The sequence below is a fragment of the Balaenoptera physalus genome (genome assembly GCF_965194825.1).
Source record: "Balaenoptera physalus genome assembly, chromosome: 20".
In the NCBI taxonomy this organism is placed as follows: domain Eukaryota; kingdom Metazoa; phylum Chordata; class Mammalia; order Artiodactyla; family Balaenopteridae; genus Balaenoptera; species Balaenoptera physalus.
Window position 1 is genome coordinate 19,130,870 of NC_138901.1, and position 19,753 is coordinate 19,150,622.

The 19,753-nt window shown below is 54.9% G+C and overlaps 2 protein-coding genes across 2 annotated transcripts; one reads left to right on the top strand and one right to left on the bottom strand.

The window, feature by feature from the left end:
* Window positions 1-310: 310 nt before the first annotated feature.
* On the bottom strand, window positions 311-1,699 carry MIEN1 (migration and invasion enhancer 1). The gene is made up of 4 exons (XM_082442405.1): window positions 1,543-1,699; window positions 1,342-1,439; window positions 848-924; window positions 311-760 (listed from the first exon to the last, which is right to left on the bottom strand). Exons 1-4 carry the CDS (start codon window positions 1,629-1,631, stop codon window positions 677-679), a joined length of 348 nt encoding a protein of 115 aa, XP_082298531.1. The 5' UTR covers window positions 1,632-1,699; the 3' UTR covers window positions 311-676.
* A 5,335-nt stretch (window positions 1,700-7,034) lies between these two features.
* On the top strand, window positions 7,035-15,825 carry GRB7 (growth factor receptor bound protein 7). Its single transcript, XM_082442402.1, is given in 15 exon segments — window positions 7,035-7,352; window positions 11,478-11,634; window positions 11,750-11,903; window positions 12,087-12,243; window positions 12,370-12,491; window positions 12,581-12,658; window positions 12,953-13,090; window positions 13,429-13,539; window positions 13,736-13,834; window positions 14,132-14,212; window positions 14,325-14,441; window positions 14,606-14,666; window positions 14,799-14,886; window positions 14,991-15,097; window positions 15,100-15,825. Coding segments are annotated over 15 exon segments (1,878 nt in total). The 5' UTR covers window positions 7,035-7,297; the 3' UTR covers window positions 15,453-15,825.
* The last annotated feature ends 3,928 nt before the right edge of the window (window positions 15,826-19,753 follow it).

Genomic DNA, 19,753 nt, shown 5'->3' on the forward strand with positions numbered 1-19,753 from the left:
CTTTGATGACCAGATCATTCTTGCTTAGAAAAAAAGAAACTCCTAAGGCCACCCACCAGAATGGGGTAATTTCCTCCCTGTAGGTAGGGGTAGTCGGGGAAGGATGGAGGAAAGAAGAGGCAGTGTCTACTGTGTGACTCATTTTCCTTGCCTTGGCAAGGAAATCGTTGAATTAGAAGTAGCTATCCAGAAAAAACCCACCCAGACAGCACGATCACGTTGGTGGTATAAAGGTTGGGCTGGCCTCTGTCTCCCTCTCCTCCCTTCCCACAGTCCCAAACTGGACATAAAAACACACACTAGTGGGCACTGGTGTTTGCAGTGCCACTTTATTGCCAATAGCTGACATTGCCTGGGGTTAGTGGAAAATAAATTAGAACTATGGTAGCATCTGACGGGTATGGCTAAGCTGGAGAGGGGAGCAGGTTTTTGTGGGCACTGATCCTGGGAAAGGGGTATAAGGTGGCCGTAGAAATGTCCATGGAGAGGGTCTTCTCTTTCACCCCTAAGACCGCAGAACCCTCCTGGTACCCAAAGGGGCAAAGTGGAGGCCAGGGTCTCTTAGCTACGGGGAGCTAAGTGCGGTGAAAGAGGCAGTAGGGAGCCCTCAGCAGAACCAAAGGGGCGACCAAGGCTTGGATCCCAGAAGAGAGCAGGAACCCAGAATCACGTGTAGTCACAGGATGACGCAGGGAGGGCGGCTATTGGTGATCTTTTCTAGGGGTTCTCCGTTACTGGCTCTTCGGATGGCCTCAATGAGCTAGAGGGCAGAGATGTGGAATGGGATGATGCGTTCATTGTAGGGGCAGGGTGAACCAGGGGTCTTCCCAGCATTGCAAGTACTCACATCTTTCTCATAAGGAAAGCCTCCATTCTCCAGCTTGGAGAACACCAGCTGTCCATTGATTTCGATCTCAAAGGCCCCTGGTATTAAATAAACGGATGAATGAACTGTATGCTGAGAACAGGCAAAAGTCAGGGGAGGCCCTCCACACTCCTTAGACTTAACACAGGCTCCTCCTTCATGTCCTTCACGGGCCCCATCCGCTTCCCAACCCTGGGTCAAGCCAAAGGAACATAGGGAGGCATCACCTGTGTGTCCTTCCTTTGAACTTGGCTTCGTAACTCAATAGAGGGTTCCCTCCCCTCCAACCCTACACTTCAGTCTCACCCGTTTTTCCCAACAGGCTTCATCTGTAACCCCCCCTCACTCAAGTTACATGGACATTTTACTATGTGCCAGACACTGCTGGACACTATATAAAACAGCCAATGCCAGAGCTAGAAAGTGGTAGAGCTGGGATTTAGAACACTGACTCAGCAGGTGTTCTGAGGCCTCACCTGTGCCCCCCAGGCGCGACTCGATCTCGATGCCAGGATACTGCTCCTTCACGGCACTCGCCAGCTCCAGGTAGGTCGCCTCGAAGCCGCAGGGTTCACTAGGGAGAAGATACCTGAGGTCCGCTTGGGTTTCGGGGACGGTACCTCCGGTGGACCCACCCTCCTCCGGCCCGGATTCCCCCACTGGCCGGAGCCCCTCACCAGTACTCAACCACGATGCGGACCCCACTGCCCGGTTCGACCTCCCCGGGAGGGGGCGCTACGGACGCCGGCCCTGTCTCCCCGCTCATTACTGCCGGCTCCCCACAGCAGCTGCTTCCGGGTGTGACGCGACGCCGCAGGCACGTGACGGGGCGGGGCCGCGCGTTACATCCGGGCGCCCCCTTCAGGCGGCTGCTGCTGCTTTGTTTTGACACTGTCACCAGCTGGAGAGCTGGGCTGGGAGGATGGGTCCAGACCAACTTTCCTGGCCTGCGTTCCCAGCGCCCGACTTGCCCCGCACCTAGTGTCCGCTGGACTTCACGGTCTTATTTAATCTAATGACATGTCTTAGACTGCAAAGCGCTTTCCAGTTTAAAAAAGGAAGAGAAAGTGGGGCAAGCGGACCCAGGGCCTGGGGTTGGGTGATGGTATGGAGTAGTTGCCATTTCTCACTAGCTGATAGCATTTTATTTTATTTTATTTTTAATTAATTAATTAATTATTTTGGCTGCGTTGCGTCTTCGTTGCTGCGCGCGGGCTTTCTCTAGTTGTGGTGAGCGGGGGCTACTCTTTGTTGCGGTGCGTGGGCTTCTCATTGCTGTGACTTCTCCTGTTGTGGAGCACGGGCTCTAGGTGCGTGGGCTTCAGTAGTTGTGGTGTGCAGGCTCAGTAGTTGTGGCACACGGGCTTAGTTGCTCCGCGGCACGTGGGATCTTCCCTGACCAGGGCTCGAACCCGTGTCTCCTGCATTGGCAGGCGGATTCTTAACCACCAGGGAAGTCCACATGTCTCTTTTTGAATTATGGTTTTCTCAGGGTATATGCCCAGTAGTGGAATTGCTGGGTCATATGACAGTTCTATTTTTAGTTTTTTAAGGAACCTCCATACTGTTCTCCATAGTGGCTGTATTAATTTACATTCCCACCAACAGTGCAAGAGGGTTCCCTTTTCTCCACACCCTCTCCAGCATTTATTGTTTGTAGATTTTTTGATGATGGCCATTCTGACAGGTGTGAGGGGATACCTCACTGTGGTTTTGATTTGCATTTCTCTAATGATTAGTGATGTTGAACATCCTTTCATGTGTTTGTTGGCAATCTGTATATCTTCTTTGGAGAAATGTCTATTTAGGTCTTCTGCCCATTTTTTAATTGGGTTGTTTGTTTTTTTGATATTGAGCTGCATGAGCTCCTTGTATATTTTGGAGATTAATCCTTTGTCAGTTGCTTTGTTTGCAAATATTTCCTCCCATTCTGAGGGCTGTCTTTTTGTCTTGTTTATGGTTTCCTTTGCTGTGCAAAAGCTTTTAAGTTTCATTAGGTCCCATTTGTTTATTTTTGTTTTTATTTCCGTTTCTCTAGGAGGTGGGTCAAAAAGGATCTTGCTGTGATTTATGTCATAGAGTGTTCTGCCTATGTTTTCCTCTAAGAGTTTTATAGTGTTTGGCCTTACATTTAGGTTTTTAATCCATTTTGAGTTTATTTTTGTGTACGGTGTTAGGAAGTGTTCTAATTTCATTCTTTTAACTCTTCATTGCCGTGCGCGGACTTCTCAGTGCGTTGGCTTCTCTTTTTGCGGAGCATGAGGTCTAGGCGCGCAGGCTTCAGTAGTTGTGGCTTGCGGGCTCTAGAGTGCAGGCTCAGTAGTTGTGGCGCACTGGCTTAGTTGCTCTGCGGCAAGTGGGATCTTCCCGGACGAGGGCTCAAACCCGTGTCCCCTGCATTGGCAGGCGGATTCTTAACCACTGCACCACCAGGGAAGTCCCCTTTTGTTCATTTTTAATAGGGTTGTTTGTCTGTTTAGTGTTGATTTTTAAGAGTTCTTTATATACAGTTGGCCCTTGAACAACACAGGTTTGAACTGCATGGGTACACTTATATGTGGATTTTTAAAAGTACATAATACAGTACTACATGATCCAAGGTTGATTGAATCTGTAGATGGAAACTGGATAGGGAGGGCTGGCTGTAAAGTTATACTCAGATTTTCAACTGCTCAGGGGTCGTCGGTGCCCCTAACCCCTGTATTGTTCAGGGGTCAACTCTATTCTGGATACAAAGTCCCTAATCAAACATACGACTTGCAATTATTTTCCTCCAGTCTTCCACAAGTTTTTTTTTTTTTTTAATTTTCTTAATGGTGTCTTTTGAAGTGCACAATTTAAAAATTTTGGTAAAGTATAATTTATCAATTTTTTCTTTTGTCATCTGTGCTTTTGCTGTTGCATCTGAGATCTCTGCCTAACCCTACGTAGGAAGATTTTCCCGCATAATTTCTTCTAGAAGTTTTATAGTTTTAGCTCTTACATTTAGGTCTATGGCCTATTTTGAGTTAATATTTGTACATCATATAAAGGAAGGATCTAAATATATCTTTTGGCATGTGGATATTCAGTTGTCCCAGAACCATTTATCAAAAAGACTATCCTTTTCCCCATTGAATTGTATTGGCACCTCTGTCAAAAATCAATTGACCAGGGACTTCCCTGGTGGTCCCGTGGTTAAGAATCCACCTTCCAAACCAGGGGACTTGGGTTCGATCCCTGGTCTGGGAACTAAGATCCCACATGCTGCAGGGCAACTGAGCCTGCATGCCACAACTAGAGAGAAGCCCGTGGTCTGCAAGGAAGAGCATGCGTGCCGCAACTAAGACCCAACACAGCCAAAAATAAATAAATAAAGAAATAGAAAGAAAGAAAGAAAGAGTTGATATTAAGGAAAAAAAAAATCAATTGACCAGAGCGTGGTCTGCAAGGAAGAGCATGCGTGCCGCAACTAAGACCCAACACAGCCAAAAATAAATAAATAAATAAATAAATAAATAAATAAATAAATAAATAAAGAGTTGATATTAAGGAAAAAAAAAAATCAATTGACCAGAAATGTAAGGGGTTTTACTTGGACTCTTGATTCTGTTCTACTGATCTATAAATCTATTCTTTTTTGTTGTTGTTTCTTTTTTTATTTAAGAAATTCAGGTATCGGGGCTTCCCTGGTGGCGCAGTGGTTGAGAGTCTGCCTGCCAATGCAGGGGACACGGGTTCGAGCCCTGGTCTGGGAAGATCCCACATGCCGCGGAGCAACTGGGCCCGTGAGCCACAATTACTGAGCCTGCGCGTCTGGAGCCTGTGCTCTGCAACAAGAGAGGCCGCGATAATGAGAGGCCCGCGCACCGCGATGAAGAGTGGCCCCCGCTTGCCGCAACTGGAGAAAGCCCTCGCACAGAAACGAAGACCCAACACAGTCATAAATAAATAAAAAGTAAATAATAAGTTGACATATCTTTAAAAAAAAAAAAATTCAGGTATCATTTATACACAGTAACACACATCCTCTTGAGTGTACAGTGCTGTGAGTCCTGTTGTACATCCGCCACCATGACCGAGATACACACATCTCCATTACCTCCTCATAAGCTCCTCTGCTGTCAACCCCTCTCCCTCCTCCCCAACTCCAGATCTGCTTTCTGTCCATAGCATTCTGCCCCCTCCAGAAAGTCATATAAATGGAATCCTATAGCCCTCAGCCCTCTGAGTCTGGCTTCCCTCTCCAACCTATCCTTCAACATCCAGAGTGATTTTTCCAAAATATAAATCTGCCTGCTCCCCTGTGCCTCTACTTCAGCCCAGATGGACCCTACAGGGTCTGGCCTCTGCCCGTAGTTCCTGCTGGTCTGGACAGACAGGATGGATGGCTCTTAAACCCGGTTTACAGAACAACCACCCGAGGGCTTGTCAGTACCACACATTCCTGGGTCTTGGCCTCAGAGACCGAGATTCAGTAGTTGGGGAGGGGCCCAGGGATCTGTTTTTTTATACAAGCCTAGGGAGATTTGGAGGCCGTGGTCACAGGCCACGCTTTGAGAAACAGAGCTGAGTACAAAGTCTTTCTCCACACTTTCCACACCTGCTCAGCTGCACCTGTGTGGCCTCCTCTCCTTCCTTCTCCACTCCACTCTGCCTCCGCATGGTCTGTCCTGTTTAGTCAAGGGCTTTGGCACTTGTTCCATCATCATGAAAGGTGCACCCCCCCACCCCCGCCACTTCCCATCCACCAATCCAAATCTCCTCTCTGCCCCAGACAACTTCCCCTCTGCTCAATTGTCACTTCTACAGAGAAGTCTTCCCTAACTCCCTGGGTAAGCCATTCTCCCAGCATAGTTGTCTCCTGTCATTTCTTTCTTTTTTTAAAGTTAATTAATTAATTTATTTTTGGCTGCGTTGGGTCTTCGTTGGTGCACACGGGCTTTCTCTAGTTGCAGCGAGCGGGGGCTACTCTTTGTTGCTATGCGTGGGCTTCTCATTGCGGTGGTTTCTCTTGTTGCGGAGCACGGGCTCTATGCGCACGGGCTTCAGTAGTTGTGGCTCGTGGGCTCTAGAGCACAGGCTCAGTAGTTGTGGCACGCAGGCTCAGTAGTTGTGGCTTGTGGGCTCTAGAGCGCGGACTCAGTAGTTGTGGCGCACGGGCTTAGTTGCTCCATGGCATGTGGGATCTTCCCGGACCAGGGCTCAAACCTGTGTCTCCTGCATTGGAAGGCGGATTCTTAACGACTGCGCCACCAGGGAAGCCCTCTCCTGTCATTTCTTATTATTTGTGTGATTCTTTGATTAACACCAGTCTCCCTGATTGGGCTGCATGAAGATAAGGGTGGGGTCTGTTTTGTTGCTCACTGTATCCCCAGTGCCAAGCATGGGGTTGGCATATACTAGGTACTTAACAAATATTAGTTGAGTGGATGAAGGAATGATTGAGTGGGTTGTCTACTGTGTTTTGCACAAGCTGTCCAGTGGCCCGGGTGACCGTGCCCCCTCCCCCACATCTTTGCTTAGTCCACTCGTACTGGTTTTTCCAAGGAAAACCCAGTTTGGAGAAAGTTGAGCCTGGAGCCACTCCTTCTTGGTCCCCCAGGGCAGACCTCTTATCACCCCTATGAATTGTTGGTTAACCCACTGTCACCCAGTTGGGCTGGGAGGCGGCTGCTGCCTTTGATCTCAGCCTTCCAGGCCCTCTCTCCACCCTTGTGTTTGCCTAGTGCTGAAGGAGAGGGCTAAGGGGGTCCCCTGGCACCTGGCCAGAGCTTTCCCCAAATCACTCCTCCCGCTATGAGACCTTGCCTAACCCCTTCGATTTTAGAAGGGGACGCTGAGACCCTGGACTTTGCTTAGAAGGGAAGATACATGCTGGGTGCCTCTGAGGGGCCAGGGTGCAGCCTGGGTGGCCAGACTGTGGCTGGAGGTCAAGGGACAGGCTATGTTGCTGGACTCCCTCTGGCTGGCTTCCCTCTTTCACAGAGTGCCCTTTGCTCCGGGGGGTAGGACCCTGAGCAGCGGACAGGCCCCCTAAATTGGCCAATGAACAGACCAGGTTTGGGGAGGGGAATGGGGAAGAGTGGGCAGGGACATTTCCCCTGACTTTCCAGGCCCCAGCCCCTCCCTCCCAGGTCCTGAGGATCCTAGATCTTCACTCTCGAGGCTGTTCAGTTCGACTGTCTCTCCCCTGGCACCTGCTAAGAAGGACAAAAACAATCCCAGCCAGCATAGAGTGTCAGGGAGTCCCCGCCCCTCCTCCTGTGCTTCCTCCTCCCCTGCCCCTCCTTCAGGCCCCGCCCCCACCTGCCCAGGATAATTTGTTTCCTTGGGCCAGGAGCCTGGACAACAGAAGCTCAGCCTGGCCCCACTTCTGCGTCCAAAGTCAGGACACCCTCCTACCACCTGTAGGGAAGAGGGAGCGGATTTGAAATCAAGTCCAGGTATCTGATGTTCCTAGACAGAGCCGGACTTCGAACCCTGTGTCCTGCTGGGGCTCCTCCAGGTAAGGGGACCGAGATCGGTCCCAGACGACAACCTGCTCCCACCGCCAGCCGCACCAGGGCCCCAGGCTGTGCCAGTCTCAGGGCCAGGAGCTGGCTGGCCGGATGCCCAGGTGGACAGGACGGGCAGCCGCCTGGCTCCCCCTCCCCTTCCCCCTCAGTGATGTCAGGCCAAGGGCGGGGACAGGAGGGGGACAGGTAATTAAGGGCTTGGAGTCTCCCTCCCTAAACCGGTGGCCCCAGCCAGGTGTACCAACACCCAGGGTCCAGGTAAGGACCAGAGCGGACACTTCATCTTGGGGGCGGGAAGCACCGGCAGATGCAGGATCAATATGGAAAAAGATTCGGCCTCCTGCTATGTTGCTCTAGCGGCCTCGCTTTCTCTTTTTCTCCAGTCTCCCATCCCGCCCCCTCCTCACCATCTACCCCCGGTGTTTCCCTATTCTCATTTCCTGTTCTGCCTATTCCTTCGTCCTTCTCCGCATCTCCCCCTCCCTAACCTCCCCTACCCCAGACACACTCACGAACCAGCTGATGGGGCCGGGGAAGCAAGATACCAGATTCTCTCCCCCTGGAGACGCGGCTTTCCCGCTGAAACTAGCTCCTCCCCACACTCCCAGAAAGAGAGCTAGGAGAGGAGTCCGAGTACCGAGGGAGCTGCCCCAGGTCTCCCTTGCTCTGTCTGACTTGACCCCAGTTTGAGTTCCCCCCAAGTCTTTATTAAAGACAGACGTCTCCGCGGGGGCAGCGGGGCACCCTCCAATTTGGAGGGCAGTAAAGGAGAGGGATTCTCTTAATTGCTAGAGCTCCGTCTCTCTGGATTGTATCCTGACTCAGGAACACAGGGCCCTGCCCTCGGGTGGGAAGGTGGGTGTGGGGCAGGCCCGGGGGGCGGGGGGTGGTCTTTTCTGGCTTCAGAAAGAAGTGGTCTCGGCAGGCTGGAGGGCTAGATGCTGGGGGATCTGCAGCTCGGTGGGGCCTGGGGAGAGTGTGTGTGTGCGTGCGGGGCGGGGAGGGCTGCCTCGTCTGTCTGAATAGGCTGAGGAAAGACCCAGTCCGAGTCTGGGTCTCTCTGGCGCGTTGGGGATGGAGAATGCACCTGCCCGCCATTGTCAGGCCTTGCAACCCACTGCCCCTCAACAATGCCCCCTCTTGGTCTGCCTGTCCTGTACTCTGCTCTCCCCTCTCCCCCTGATATCCTGCTGGGGAGGCCCCCCGTGAAGGCTAGCAGCCTTTAATGATTAACTCCGCAGACACTCTAGCATTCTTCCCAAATTAAACTTTAAAAGAGCTGCCCCCCTGACTCCCATTGGGCGTTTTTTCCCTAGTTAGGGAGTGGGCGGGGCCTCAGGGTCCGGGGCCCTCCCCGCAGCTCCGGGTCATCTAGGGGTTTCCCGCCTCCTCACCTGGGCCCTCACCCTAAGGGCTCCCCCACGGGTAAAGCCTTTTCCCCCCAACACTGAAACCCGATGGGGGCGGGGCGTGGGGTCCTGGGCCAGGCCGGGGCCTTCCCGCCACCTCCCGGCGCTTCCAGCCCCTCCCCCCACCCTGGGAGGTACCGAAGGTGGCCTTGTTTTCTACGAGCCTCATACACTGGGCCCTGCCACCCGCCCTCGGGGCCAGCCAGGTGGGGCAAGATTCAGGAAGTAAACAAGGAGGCTGAAGGCCTGGAGGACGGGGAGGAGGGTGGGGCCGGAGCCGCCAGGGCACGAGAGGCTACTGGGGAAGCAGCAGCTGGGATTCGCAGTAATGAGGGGACAGATTGATTTGGGGGGTCGATTTCTTCAATATAACCTTCCCAGGGCCCCAGTTTGAAAGCTTCAGATCTCTTGGCGATGGGGGTGGAGGCTGCCCAAGCGGGACAGCTAGGACCCCGTTCCGGCTCCCTCTTCTCTTTGGTCCCGACTGCCCCATTCCTGTCTTGCCTTAGAAGGGTCTGGAGAGCAGGGTGGAGGGATCTGAAGGCTAAACCCATCTTGAGTCAGCCTTCCTGCCCACAGAGGCCAGACTCTTAGTCTGACTTAAATCTACCCTCTTCCCTTCCAAATGCTGCCCAGATTCCTCTTCCCTCTGGGATGGGGGAGGACCCAGTCCTCTGGGTCCCAGACCACCCCACTGTTGGTCTCTGGCTTCCTGGAGGAGGTCGCTCCTGCAACCCCTCCCCTAGTCCTCCTCGGAACGAAGTCACCAGGGCTGTCTGCCAGAGGTTAGACAGGGGTGCGAGTGGAGTGTTGATGTGCTGGTGTCTCTTGATGTTCGATGGTGGGGGTGTCTTCCCCTTCCTGGCAGGACCCTCCCTGGCTCTCTCTCCTGACCTTTCCCTGTCTGCCTGTCTGTGTCTGTCCTCTTGTGTGTCTTGACTCTCTACTCCTGCTCCTGAGTACACGTCTGGCCAGGACACCCAGGAGAGTGTATTAATTAGAAGGACCCTCATCCCCCAGGGGTGATGAGGATGAGCCCCATGGGCCAGCTGAGTCCTGGGTGCTAAGTGTGGGCAGCAGCAGCAGAATGAAAGTCTGCTGGGCCCCAGACAGGAGAAGGAGCGCTGCATGTTTCTTTGGGTTACTTTGGGTGCACTAGGGGCAACCCTGAGAGGTCAGCTCCACTCCAGATGGGCTTCTGAATCCAGGCCAGGCCTTTCTTCTTTCCCTCCTGGGTGAGGGGGCTCCTGGGCTGGGTGGTGGCTACTGGGGCCCATTGCAGGTGCCACCTGTGCTGGAGGAGTTGGAGTTAGGCCAAGGGTGGGGAGGAGGAGGTGATGTCAGAGGAGCCTCAGCGCCCCCCCCCCACATACTCCTCCTCCCCCATCCTGTTCCTGGCCCCTCCCCCATTCCTCCCAGGCCAGTAGGTTGGGGGCGGGAGTGGAGGGGGTGGGTAGAGGCAGGGTTGTTTGTGTTTCTCCTAAGCCAGGAAGTTGTGCAGATGAGTCAAGGTTGAATGGAGAGCCCCAGGCAGTGCTGTCCCACCCCACCCTGACTCACCTGTCCCCAAAATCTCCTCATGCCCTCACTTAAGGGTTGGGGACCTGCCTCATCCTGGGGAGGTCAATCCCAGGTTTCTTAGGCACCTAACAACACTGGCCCAGTGTCTGGAGAGCAAGCAGGGGCCTGAACTGTGAGTCCTCCCAGGTCCTCCCAGGTCTCAGCCCAGCCAGAAGGGTCTTGGTTCCTGTGGAGGAGGGACCTGCAATGCCTCTACCTGCTAGTGGGCTTCTTTGCCCCATCTCTTCTCTCCTTACTCGTCCAGGATGCCTGTGTAGTGCCTGTGGGTGATAAGACATGGGTAAGATCCTGGCCTTGCCTGGGGTGGCCGGGCATCTTCAGACCAGTGGGTGGATAAGACAGGTGCACAGTAATTGGCGCAGAGGCCCCAGCACAGTTCGGAGAGGGAGCCCTTCAGTCGGAATGTGGAAAATCCAGGAAGGCTTCTCAGAGGAAGTAGCTCGGCATTGAGGCCTTAAGAAAGTTAGGCAGGAGGAGGGGCTGGGGGAAGGCACACAAGGTTTGGGGGCTGCTAGGGCCAGGGCCCCCAGGCTGGCTTTCTCCCTCCCACAGCAGCTGAGCCCGCCTCCTGCCCTCCTGGTTCCTGTCCTTCCGCACCTCCTTCTCCCCTTCTGTGCATCACTCAGCACTTGGGCAGGCGTTGCCACAACAGGCTCTGACAACAAAGCACTGGAAAAACCTGGGGCAGAGCCCAGAGGAGTGAGTGCCCCACGTTCAGAAAGGGTGACACCGAGACCCTGAGCCCCAGACCATCTTTGGTTGTGGAGTCTGTTGCTGCTGCCTGGCTTGTGGTGGGGGCCTCACAGCTCTGCCCCGGGCACCCTGGGCCTAAGGAAGAGCACTGGACTTGGAGCCCAGATGCTGGGCTCCACTCCCTGGCTCACCTGTGATGGGGCAACCATGCTTCCTTCTCGGGAACTCAGTGTCCCCTTTAGTAAAATGGGCACAATCTACCCTTCCTCAAAGGCTCCAGGGAATGCCAGTTAGGGGGGAGCAAGGAGGTGCTGTGTACACTCCGGGGTCACCTTGACAGCAGGGTGAAGTCGGGAGGTCTGGGTCCTCTTGGCCCCTCTCCCTAGGACAGGGGCACAAGAGCAGCTGTGTCAGCCCCCTCTTCTCCCTCAGATGTCATGGAGCTGGGTCTGTCTCCACCTCATCTCAGCGGCTCCTCAGAAGACCTGTACCTGGCCCCTGGGACCCCTCCTGGGACTCCCCCGCCTCCCGATGTTCTTCTGTCTGGGGAGGTGAAGAGGTCCCAGCCTCTGCCCATTCCGACCAGCAGGTAAAATGGGGTGACAGCTGAGGGAGGCCGGGGGGCAGTGGTCAGCACCGGGGTAACGCACAGAAGCTTGCAGTCAACTCCTCACTCCCCCCCTCTTTCCCCCCACACCGCCCAGGAAACTTCTTCGACAGGAGGAGCTGCGGTCAACCTCTCTACCCTCCATCCCCAACCCCTTCCCCGAGCTCTGCAGTCCTCCTTCACAGACCCCCATTCTTGGGGGGCCCTCCAGTGCAAGGGGGCTGCTCCCTCGAGACACCAGCTGCCCCCATGTGAGTTGTCCTGGGAAAGAGAAGGCAGGGAACGTGGGGTGCTATGGGACAGGGGTGGATATAGTGCCGCCTCGGAGGAGGTGGGGGGATTTGGTCAGGGATCCCTGAGGGTAGAGCAGACGGGGGACGGGAAAGAACCATCCTTTGCTCTTCCCCGAGTCTTCTGCCGTTCCTGGGGCACAGGTCATAAAGGTGTACAGCGAAGATGGGGCCTGCCGGTCAGTGGAGGTGGCAGCGGGCGCCACGGCTCGCTACGTGTGTGAGATGCTGGTGCAGCGATCTCATGCCCTGAGTGACGAGAACTGGGGGCTGGTGGAGTGCCACCCCCACCTAGCACTGGGTGAGTTGGGGTGCAGGGGGCTGCCTGGCCCGGGAGTCAATGCTTCACACCTTGGGCTAGGCCGGTGGCCCAGCCGGGAGGCCTCGTTGGTCTCCACTGACCCCTGCTCTTTGCCCTTGACCCTAGAGCGGGTCTTGGAGGACCACGAGTCGGTGGCGGAAGTGCAGGCTGCCTGGCCCATCGGCGGAGACAGCCGCTTTCTCTTCCGGAAAAACTTTGCCAAGTACGAGCTGTTCAAGAGCACCCCAGTGAGTGTGTGGGGGGGTCTGGGCGCCGGGACACCCTGATCCCCACCCTGGACCCTCAGTCCCTGACTCCTGGCTCCTTTCTCCCCCAGCACTCCCTGTTCCCAGAAAAGATGGTCTCCAGCTGTCTGGACGCACACACGGGCATATCCCACGAAGACCTCATCCAGGTGAGGGGACACCCCCATTTCACGGCACATCCATGACTCTGCAGGAATGCGCAGTGCTTCTTGGCCCTTAAGCCTGTGCCTTCCCTCTTTGGGGTGGAAAGCCCCAACGCAGCCCTAAGTGACAAGTCACTTTCTCCGCCTGAGCATCAGTTTCTTTGTTAAATGAAGACAATAAATGTATGTGGAGCACCTCCTGCCATAAAGGCAGGTCCTGGGAAGGCCTCGTGTGTGTGTGTGTGTGTGTGTGTGTGTGGCCACCTCTAGGCTTCTCACCCTGCTCTCCTCCGGCCTCAGAACTTCTTGAATGCAGGCAGCTTCCCAGAGATCCAAGGCTTCCTGCAGCTACGGGGGTCAGGACGCAAGCTTTGGAAACGCTTCTTCTGCTTCCTACGCCGGTCTGGTCTCTATTACTCCACCAAGGGCACCTCCAAGGTGAGGTCTTGAGGGTGACAGCCCCAGCCCCTCAGATACCCCATCCCTGGTCCTTCTAGGAGCTGCCCTTTCTCTGTTGGAACTCCTGGACCTTTCACCCTCTAGGCCCTGGGACCCACAGCTGCTCCTCTTTCCCTCCCAGCTTACCTGCCTCAGGAGTTATCAGTGGGAGAGGCAGGTGAACTGAGTTCAAGTCCTGACTCTAGTTCTATGTGCTGTGTGACTTGGGGCACTTCTCTGCTCCTCTCTGGGCCTGAATTCTCCCCAGCTGGCTTAGGGGGGCAGTGATGGGGGATAGGGTCTGCCTTTACCAAGTCTTGCTCACTTGTGCTGTGCAGGATCCGAGGCACCTGCAGTATGTAGCAGATGTGAATGAGTCCAACGTGTACGTGGTGACCCAGGGCCGCAAGCTGTACGGGATGCCCACGGACTTTGGCTTCTGTATCAAGGTGAAGAGCCTGGCCTGGTCTGGGAGAGAGCAGGAGCTGCTCAGGCACCAGGATCCTACCTGGGGCTTCTAAGCTCCCTCTGGGACCCCCAGACTCCTCTCCCTGCACCCTGCCCTGCCCCACGGAGATGGGAGATGGGAGACGATCTCTGGTCCTAAAGGCAGATATAGGACCAGCCAGTTTCCTCTCCCTGCAGCCAAACAAGCTTCGAAATGGCCACAAGGGGCTTCGCATCTTCTGCAGTGAGGATGAACAGAGCCGCACCTGCTGGTTAGCCGCCTTCCGCCTCTTCAAGGTGAGGTCCTGGCACTGGCTTGGGGGGCTGGCCCAGCCCTGGGGATCCCTGGCGTGAGGGAGGGGTTATAGCTCTGCCCTCAGGAAGTCTCCAGAATGAGGGGGCATCACAACCTTGCTCTCTCAGAATCCTTGGTCCAAGGCTGGAGTCTCAGCTCTGGCTTCAGGAAAGCCCCTTATCCAGGGGCAGAGATGTAGCCCTGCTCTTGGGGAGCTCTGGTCTGGGTGGGGGGGGGCCCACAGCCCAGCTCCCAGCACCTGCTTGACCTCCGGCCTTCTTTCTCTCTCCACCCCCCAGTATGGGGTGCAGCTGTATAAGAATTATCAGCAGGCCCTGTGCCGCCACCTGCGCCCACCCTGTGTGGGTTCCCCGCCCTTGGTGAGTGTGCCCAGTGGTGTTAGTGTGGGGAGATGGGGGAGGCACCCAGGCCCCGTGCCGAGGATACTTGGGTCCTGTTTTGACCCGTCCCCCCATCCTGTCCAATCTGCAGAGGAGTGTCTCAGACAACACCCTGGTGGCCATGGACTTCTCTGGCCACGCTGGGCGTGTCATCGAGAACCCCCGGGAAGCTCTGAGTGCCGCCCTGGAGGAGGCCCAGGCCTGGAGGGTTTGTACTGGGGACCTGCTCTCCACGTGGGTTTCCATGGAGCGGGAAGAGGAAAGCGAGGGGAGAGGGGAGGCCCCCAGCTGCAGAAGGAGGCTCTGTATTCTTCAGGGGCTGGTAATACCCCAGCCACGCCCTGACCCCCCGTGTCCCCCACTGCTCTGCAGAAGAAGACGAACCACCGTCTCAGCCTGCCCACCCCGAGCTCGGGCACGAGCCTCAGTGCAGGTGGGTGAGGGCCCGCCATCCCCAGGGGAGGGGACTGCCATGGCTTCTCTGCGCATTCCTCACGGTGGGGGGGGGGTTAGAATGAGGGTCCCCGCCCTGGAGTGACCGCCCCTCCGCCTTCCCTCACCCCAGCCATCCACCGCACCCAGCCCTGGTTCCACGGACGCATTTCCCGCGAGGAGAGCCAGCGGCTCATCGGGCAGCAGGGCCTGGTAGACGGGTAAGGGGCAGGGCTGGGCAGGGCAGCAGCGCCGGGGACAAGAGAGACCTGGGTCAAGGTGGCAGCCGTGTGTCCTCGGGTAATATTGCCCTGTCTCCTGGCAGCGTGTTCCTCGTCCGAGAGAGTCAGCGGAACCCACAGGGCTTTGTCCTCTCGCTGTGCCATGTGCAGAAAGTCAAACATTACCTCATCCTGCCGGTGAGTAGTCCCAGGTTCCTGCTGCAGTGGAGATGCAGGACTCCCAGCAACCCGTCCTCCTCACCAGGCCCCCTCCCCACCCTGGCCCCCAGTGTGCCTCGGGTCTCCCGCTCTTTTCTTCCTCCTGCTCAAGCTGTGGGGACCTCAGCCCTGGCCCAGGAGGGAGCTCATTCGGTCCCGGGCCCCTCCCTGACCTCCCACCCACTATGGCCACACCCCAGAGCGAGGAGGAGGGGCGCCTGTACTTCAGTATGGACGAGGGCCAGACTCGCTTCACCGACCTGCTGCAGCTTGTGGAGTTCCACCAGCTGAACCGCGGCATCCTGCCCTGCTTGCTGCGCCACTGCTGCACCCGCGTGGCCCTCTGACCACCACACAGGCAGGCCTGCGTCTCAGCGCACTCTGGGCTGCCCACCCACCTCCGCTCCTAGGGTGGACTAACAGGGGGCAGAAAGTGGGGCCAGGGTCATCATGAATGGCTGGGGGCTCCCCCACTCCGGTTTCCTACTCTGCTCCTGGCCTCCCTCAGGCCGAAAGTGCTCCCCGCCCGGTCCACCCTTAACTTCTCCTTAAGGGAAGGCACTTGGGTGGGCACCTCCCCTTCATGGCGCTGCTCTGGGGCGGGCATTATGGGAGAAATGGGGGCAGCCCAGGTGGTCTTTACACTCCACACTTTGTACAGACTGAGAGGCCAGTTGATCTCTGTTTTATACTAGTGACAATAAAGATTATTTTTTGGTACTCACAGGGGTGAGCTCTGTCTGGCAAGGCACGGTTAGGTGGAGTAGAGAGGAGAGGTGGGCACCAGTCAAGGCCTTGAGAATGTGTCGGATGGATCGAGGCCACATGCTGGCCAAGCCTGGATGTTTCTTGAGGTCCTCTTGGTCATCTGAGAGCTTCCGGTGCCCAGCATGGAGCCTGGCCCATAGTGGGTGCCCAAGGATTGCTTGTTAAATGAATGAATGGACAGGGAACTGTCATCCAGGTGAGGTTTCCTGACAGGATCTAAAGCTATGGAGGTCACTCTAACAGGGCCTGGGAACTGGAGATGAGTCAGACAGCATCCATGTCCTTGGCAAGTCCTGGGCTACCTGGCGAGATAAGGAGTCCTGAGAAACGCACGATCTGCCACCACCAAGGCACACAATGGCTCTGTTACCTTACCTCCAACAGGTCCCTGTGACGCACCCCCCACCCCCCACCCCGTCAACCCTCTCCCTCCTCCCCAACCCCAGGTCTGCTGCCTGTCCTTACAGTTGGTTCCACGCCCTCCAGAAAGTCCTATAAATGGAATCCCACAGCACTCAGCCCTCTGAGTCCGGCTTCCCTCTCCAGTCTGTCCTTCAACATCCAGAGTGATCTTTCCAAAATATCACTCTGCCTGTTCCCCCATGCCTCCACTTCAGCCCAGATAGACCCTGCAGGGTCTGGCTTCTGCCCACTGCCCATACCAGTCTATGCTTTTGTGTAAGAGTTTTATAGTTTCAGCTCTTACATGATGGGGGAGCTTTATAAGAAAGGTATCAGACTGGTAACACCTGAACTGCTGCTCAATCTTCAGATCACAAAGAGATAGACCCTCCCTCCACACATGTGAACCTCAATGGGGTATTATTTTTGCCAAGAAATCAAGCTCCCTGAATCCAATGACTAGTTTATCGGAAATAAAAGGAACAGAGGAACACGTGAAATGACACATGGGGATACAATTACCAAAATCCAGATTGGGAAACTACAGAACAGATAACCCAGTTTCTTCTTCAACAACAAAAAATTACAAGAAGAGAAAAGATGGGGACTCTCTAGGTTTCAAGAAATTTAGACATCTATCAAGCAGATGTAATGTGTTGACCTATTTGATTCAAATCCAAACTAGAGAACTGTAGGAAGCATTTATGAGCAATTGGGGGAAATTTGAACTCTGATGAGATATTTGATAATATTAAGGAATTATGGTTAACTTTTTAAGGGGTGATAGTGGTTTTTTTTTTTTTTTTTAAAGTCTATACGTTTAAGAGATTCATTCTGAAGTATTTATGGGTGAAATGATGTCTCAGCTTTGTTTTTAAAATAACCCAGAGGTTAGGGGAGAGAGTGTGAGTATAGTCATAGGTTGACCATGAGTTGACATTGAAGCTGGGTAATGGGTACATGCGATTCATTAAATTATTCTTTAATTTTGTATAAGCTTGGAAATCTAGAATAATTTAAAAAATTTTAATGTAGGATCTCTCCCCAGATCTTTGAGATTGGTTGGGCACGAGGTGGTGGGATCCCATTTTGTAGGTGAGGAAACTGACTCCTCCTCGAGAACTGCCCCAAATCGGTTAGTGGGAGAGCCAGGCCTGGGCCGTTCCCCTGCCCCTGCCTGGCTGACTTCCAGGTGGAATTCCCAAGTGGCCTGTAGGGGGTCCTCCCCTGGAGAGCCCCCTCCCTTCTCTGCAGCCCTCTGGCTGATGGGAGGTGTTGTCCTGAGGTGACCTTGAGAAGGACCAACCACTAGAGCCAGCCCTTGGGCCAGGCTTGGCAGCTCCAGCAGCCACTCGTGACAGAAGCATCCCCAACCCTGGCTAATCCCAGGCTGGGGAGCCAGGCCTGTCAGACAGAGATGGGCAGAAAGGCCTCATCCATCCTCAGCCTGGAACCTTCCGGGGTTTACCCTGAAGAACTTACTGCAGCCCAGGTGTGAGAAGGGTGCAGATTTTGTTTCTTTTTAGTAGGATTTAAGGAGGCAGGGACCAGTGCAACCTGCTGCCTCCACCTGCTACCTGCCACGGTTCCCAGAACCATCCTGTCAGTGGCTGCCCCTCGGGCTCGAGCTGGCTGGTACTGGCTGTGTGCTGGCCACGGATGCCCAGGGCCACTTCGGAAGCATGGGTGCAAGGGGTGCAGGCTGGGGTGAGAGTAAAGGGGTTACAATGAGTCACCTCTTAAGCATGTCCAGGGATTTAGGCTGCATAAAAACAGGACACAGGGCTTCCCTGGTGGCGCAGTGGTTAAGAATCCGCCTGCCAACGCAGGGGACACAGATTCGATCCCTGGTCTGGGAAGATCCCACATGCCGCGGAGCAACTAAGCCTGTGCACCACAACTACTGAGCCTGCGTTCTAGAGCCCACGAGCCACAACTACTGAAGCCCGCATGCCTAGAGTCCCTGCTCCGCAACAAGAGAAGCCACTGCAATGAGAAGCCCGTGCACCGCAACGAAGAGTGGCCCCCGCTCACCGCAACTAGACAAAACCCAGTGCAGCAATGAAGACCCAGCACAGCCAAAAAATAAATAAATAAATGTTAAAAAAAAAAAAAAAAGCTCTCTTGAAAAAAAAAAAAACAAAAAACAGGACACAGTGTCCCCTCACAGCCTAAAAGACACACGGTAGGAGACAAAGCCCTTCTATGTCAATCAGCTAATTGGAGTATGTGAGACAGAGATCATTCCCATTTTATAAATGGGAAACTGAGGTTCAAAGAGAGTCCCCCCCGAGGTCATAGATACAGTTAGGGACAGAGGTCAGACTCAACCCATCTTGCGAGTGGTGAACACAGTCCTTCCTTGCCCTGTCCTTTTTTCTCTGCCCCCTTCCTTCTCAGTGCCACTATGAGGGACCTGGACTGCTGGGGGCCTTTAGAGGTAGCAGCTGGCTCAGCCCTGAGCTGGATACTGGAAATCGGCAGCTGGACATCCTTGGTGAGTGGCTGAGATTGCTGGCTTCCTGGAGGAGAGGCAGCAGTTGAGAGTGTGGGAGACAAGGGCCCCTCAGCTCACAGAGGGACCAGGGCAAGATTCCCCAGCTCTGAGGATGCAGCATGACCCACAGAGGCCAGACAGCAGAAGGGACTGCCAAGGAGAGCTGCAGTGCTGGATAGCGGAGGCCTGTGGTTATGAGGAAATCTGGGCTGGTGGAAGGAGGCGGGGCAGGTGGAAGAAGTAGGGGCTAGTGCCTCAGATAATGTCTTTTCAATATTAAGTTATTGGGTTTGATTATCTTAAAAAATGTGCTTGTTAAAGAACATTTCAGAAACCAGAAAAAGACTTTGGGAAAGAAAAGGAAATTCCCCATATCTCCCCCTGCTGAGGAGGACGCAGGCATTGAGAGAGGGTGATGCAGGGCCATATGCAGGGAGCTGGCCCTAAAAGGCCTGTAGTACATCACAGACACCGGCTCCTGGGGCTCGTGTGGCTGCTGTGAGCCTGGCGCCAAGGTGCAGAGCTGTCCTTGGCAGCAGCTGCGCCTGTAGGAGGGTGTGGCCGCAGGGCCGGCCTCCCTGCCTGCTCAGGTATGGAGGGCAGGGAGGGCTGGTGCCAACTTTCTGGACTCTAGGAAAAGGTGGACATGATTCTAGGGGAGCCCATCTCTCCTAGGATGTCCTGGGAGGGTCATCCAGACAAAACTCTGGCCAGTTCATTCTCTCCCTGCTCCCCAGACATCTTGGTCAATGAAATCTATGCAGCCTCCAAGTTCATGGGTGGAGGACCTCCTGGCGCAGGCCTGAGGGTTCCACCTCAGGCCAGTGACCCTGCCTGGCTCCTTCCTCTTGCTCCAGTGCCAGACATACCGAGGAGGGAGGGAGGGAGGAAAGGAGAGAGGCAGGGGAGCCCAAGGACACTCAGAAAGATCCTTTCTTCTGAACTGTCTACATGAGCACTTTTCAAGGGTTCCAGCAGGGG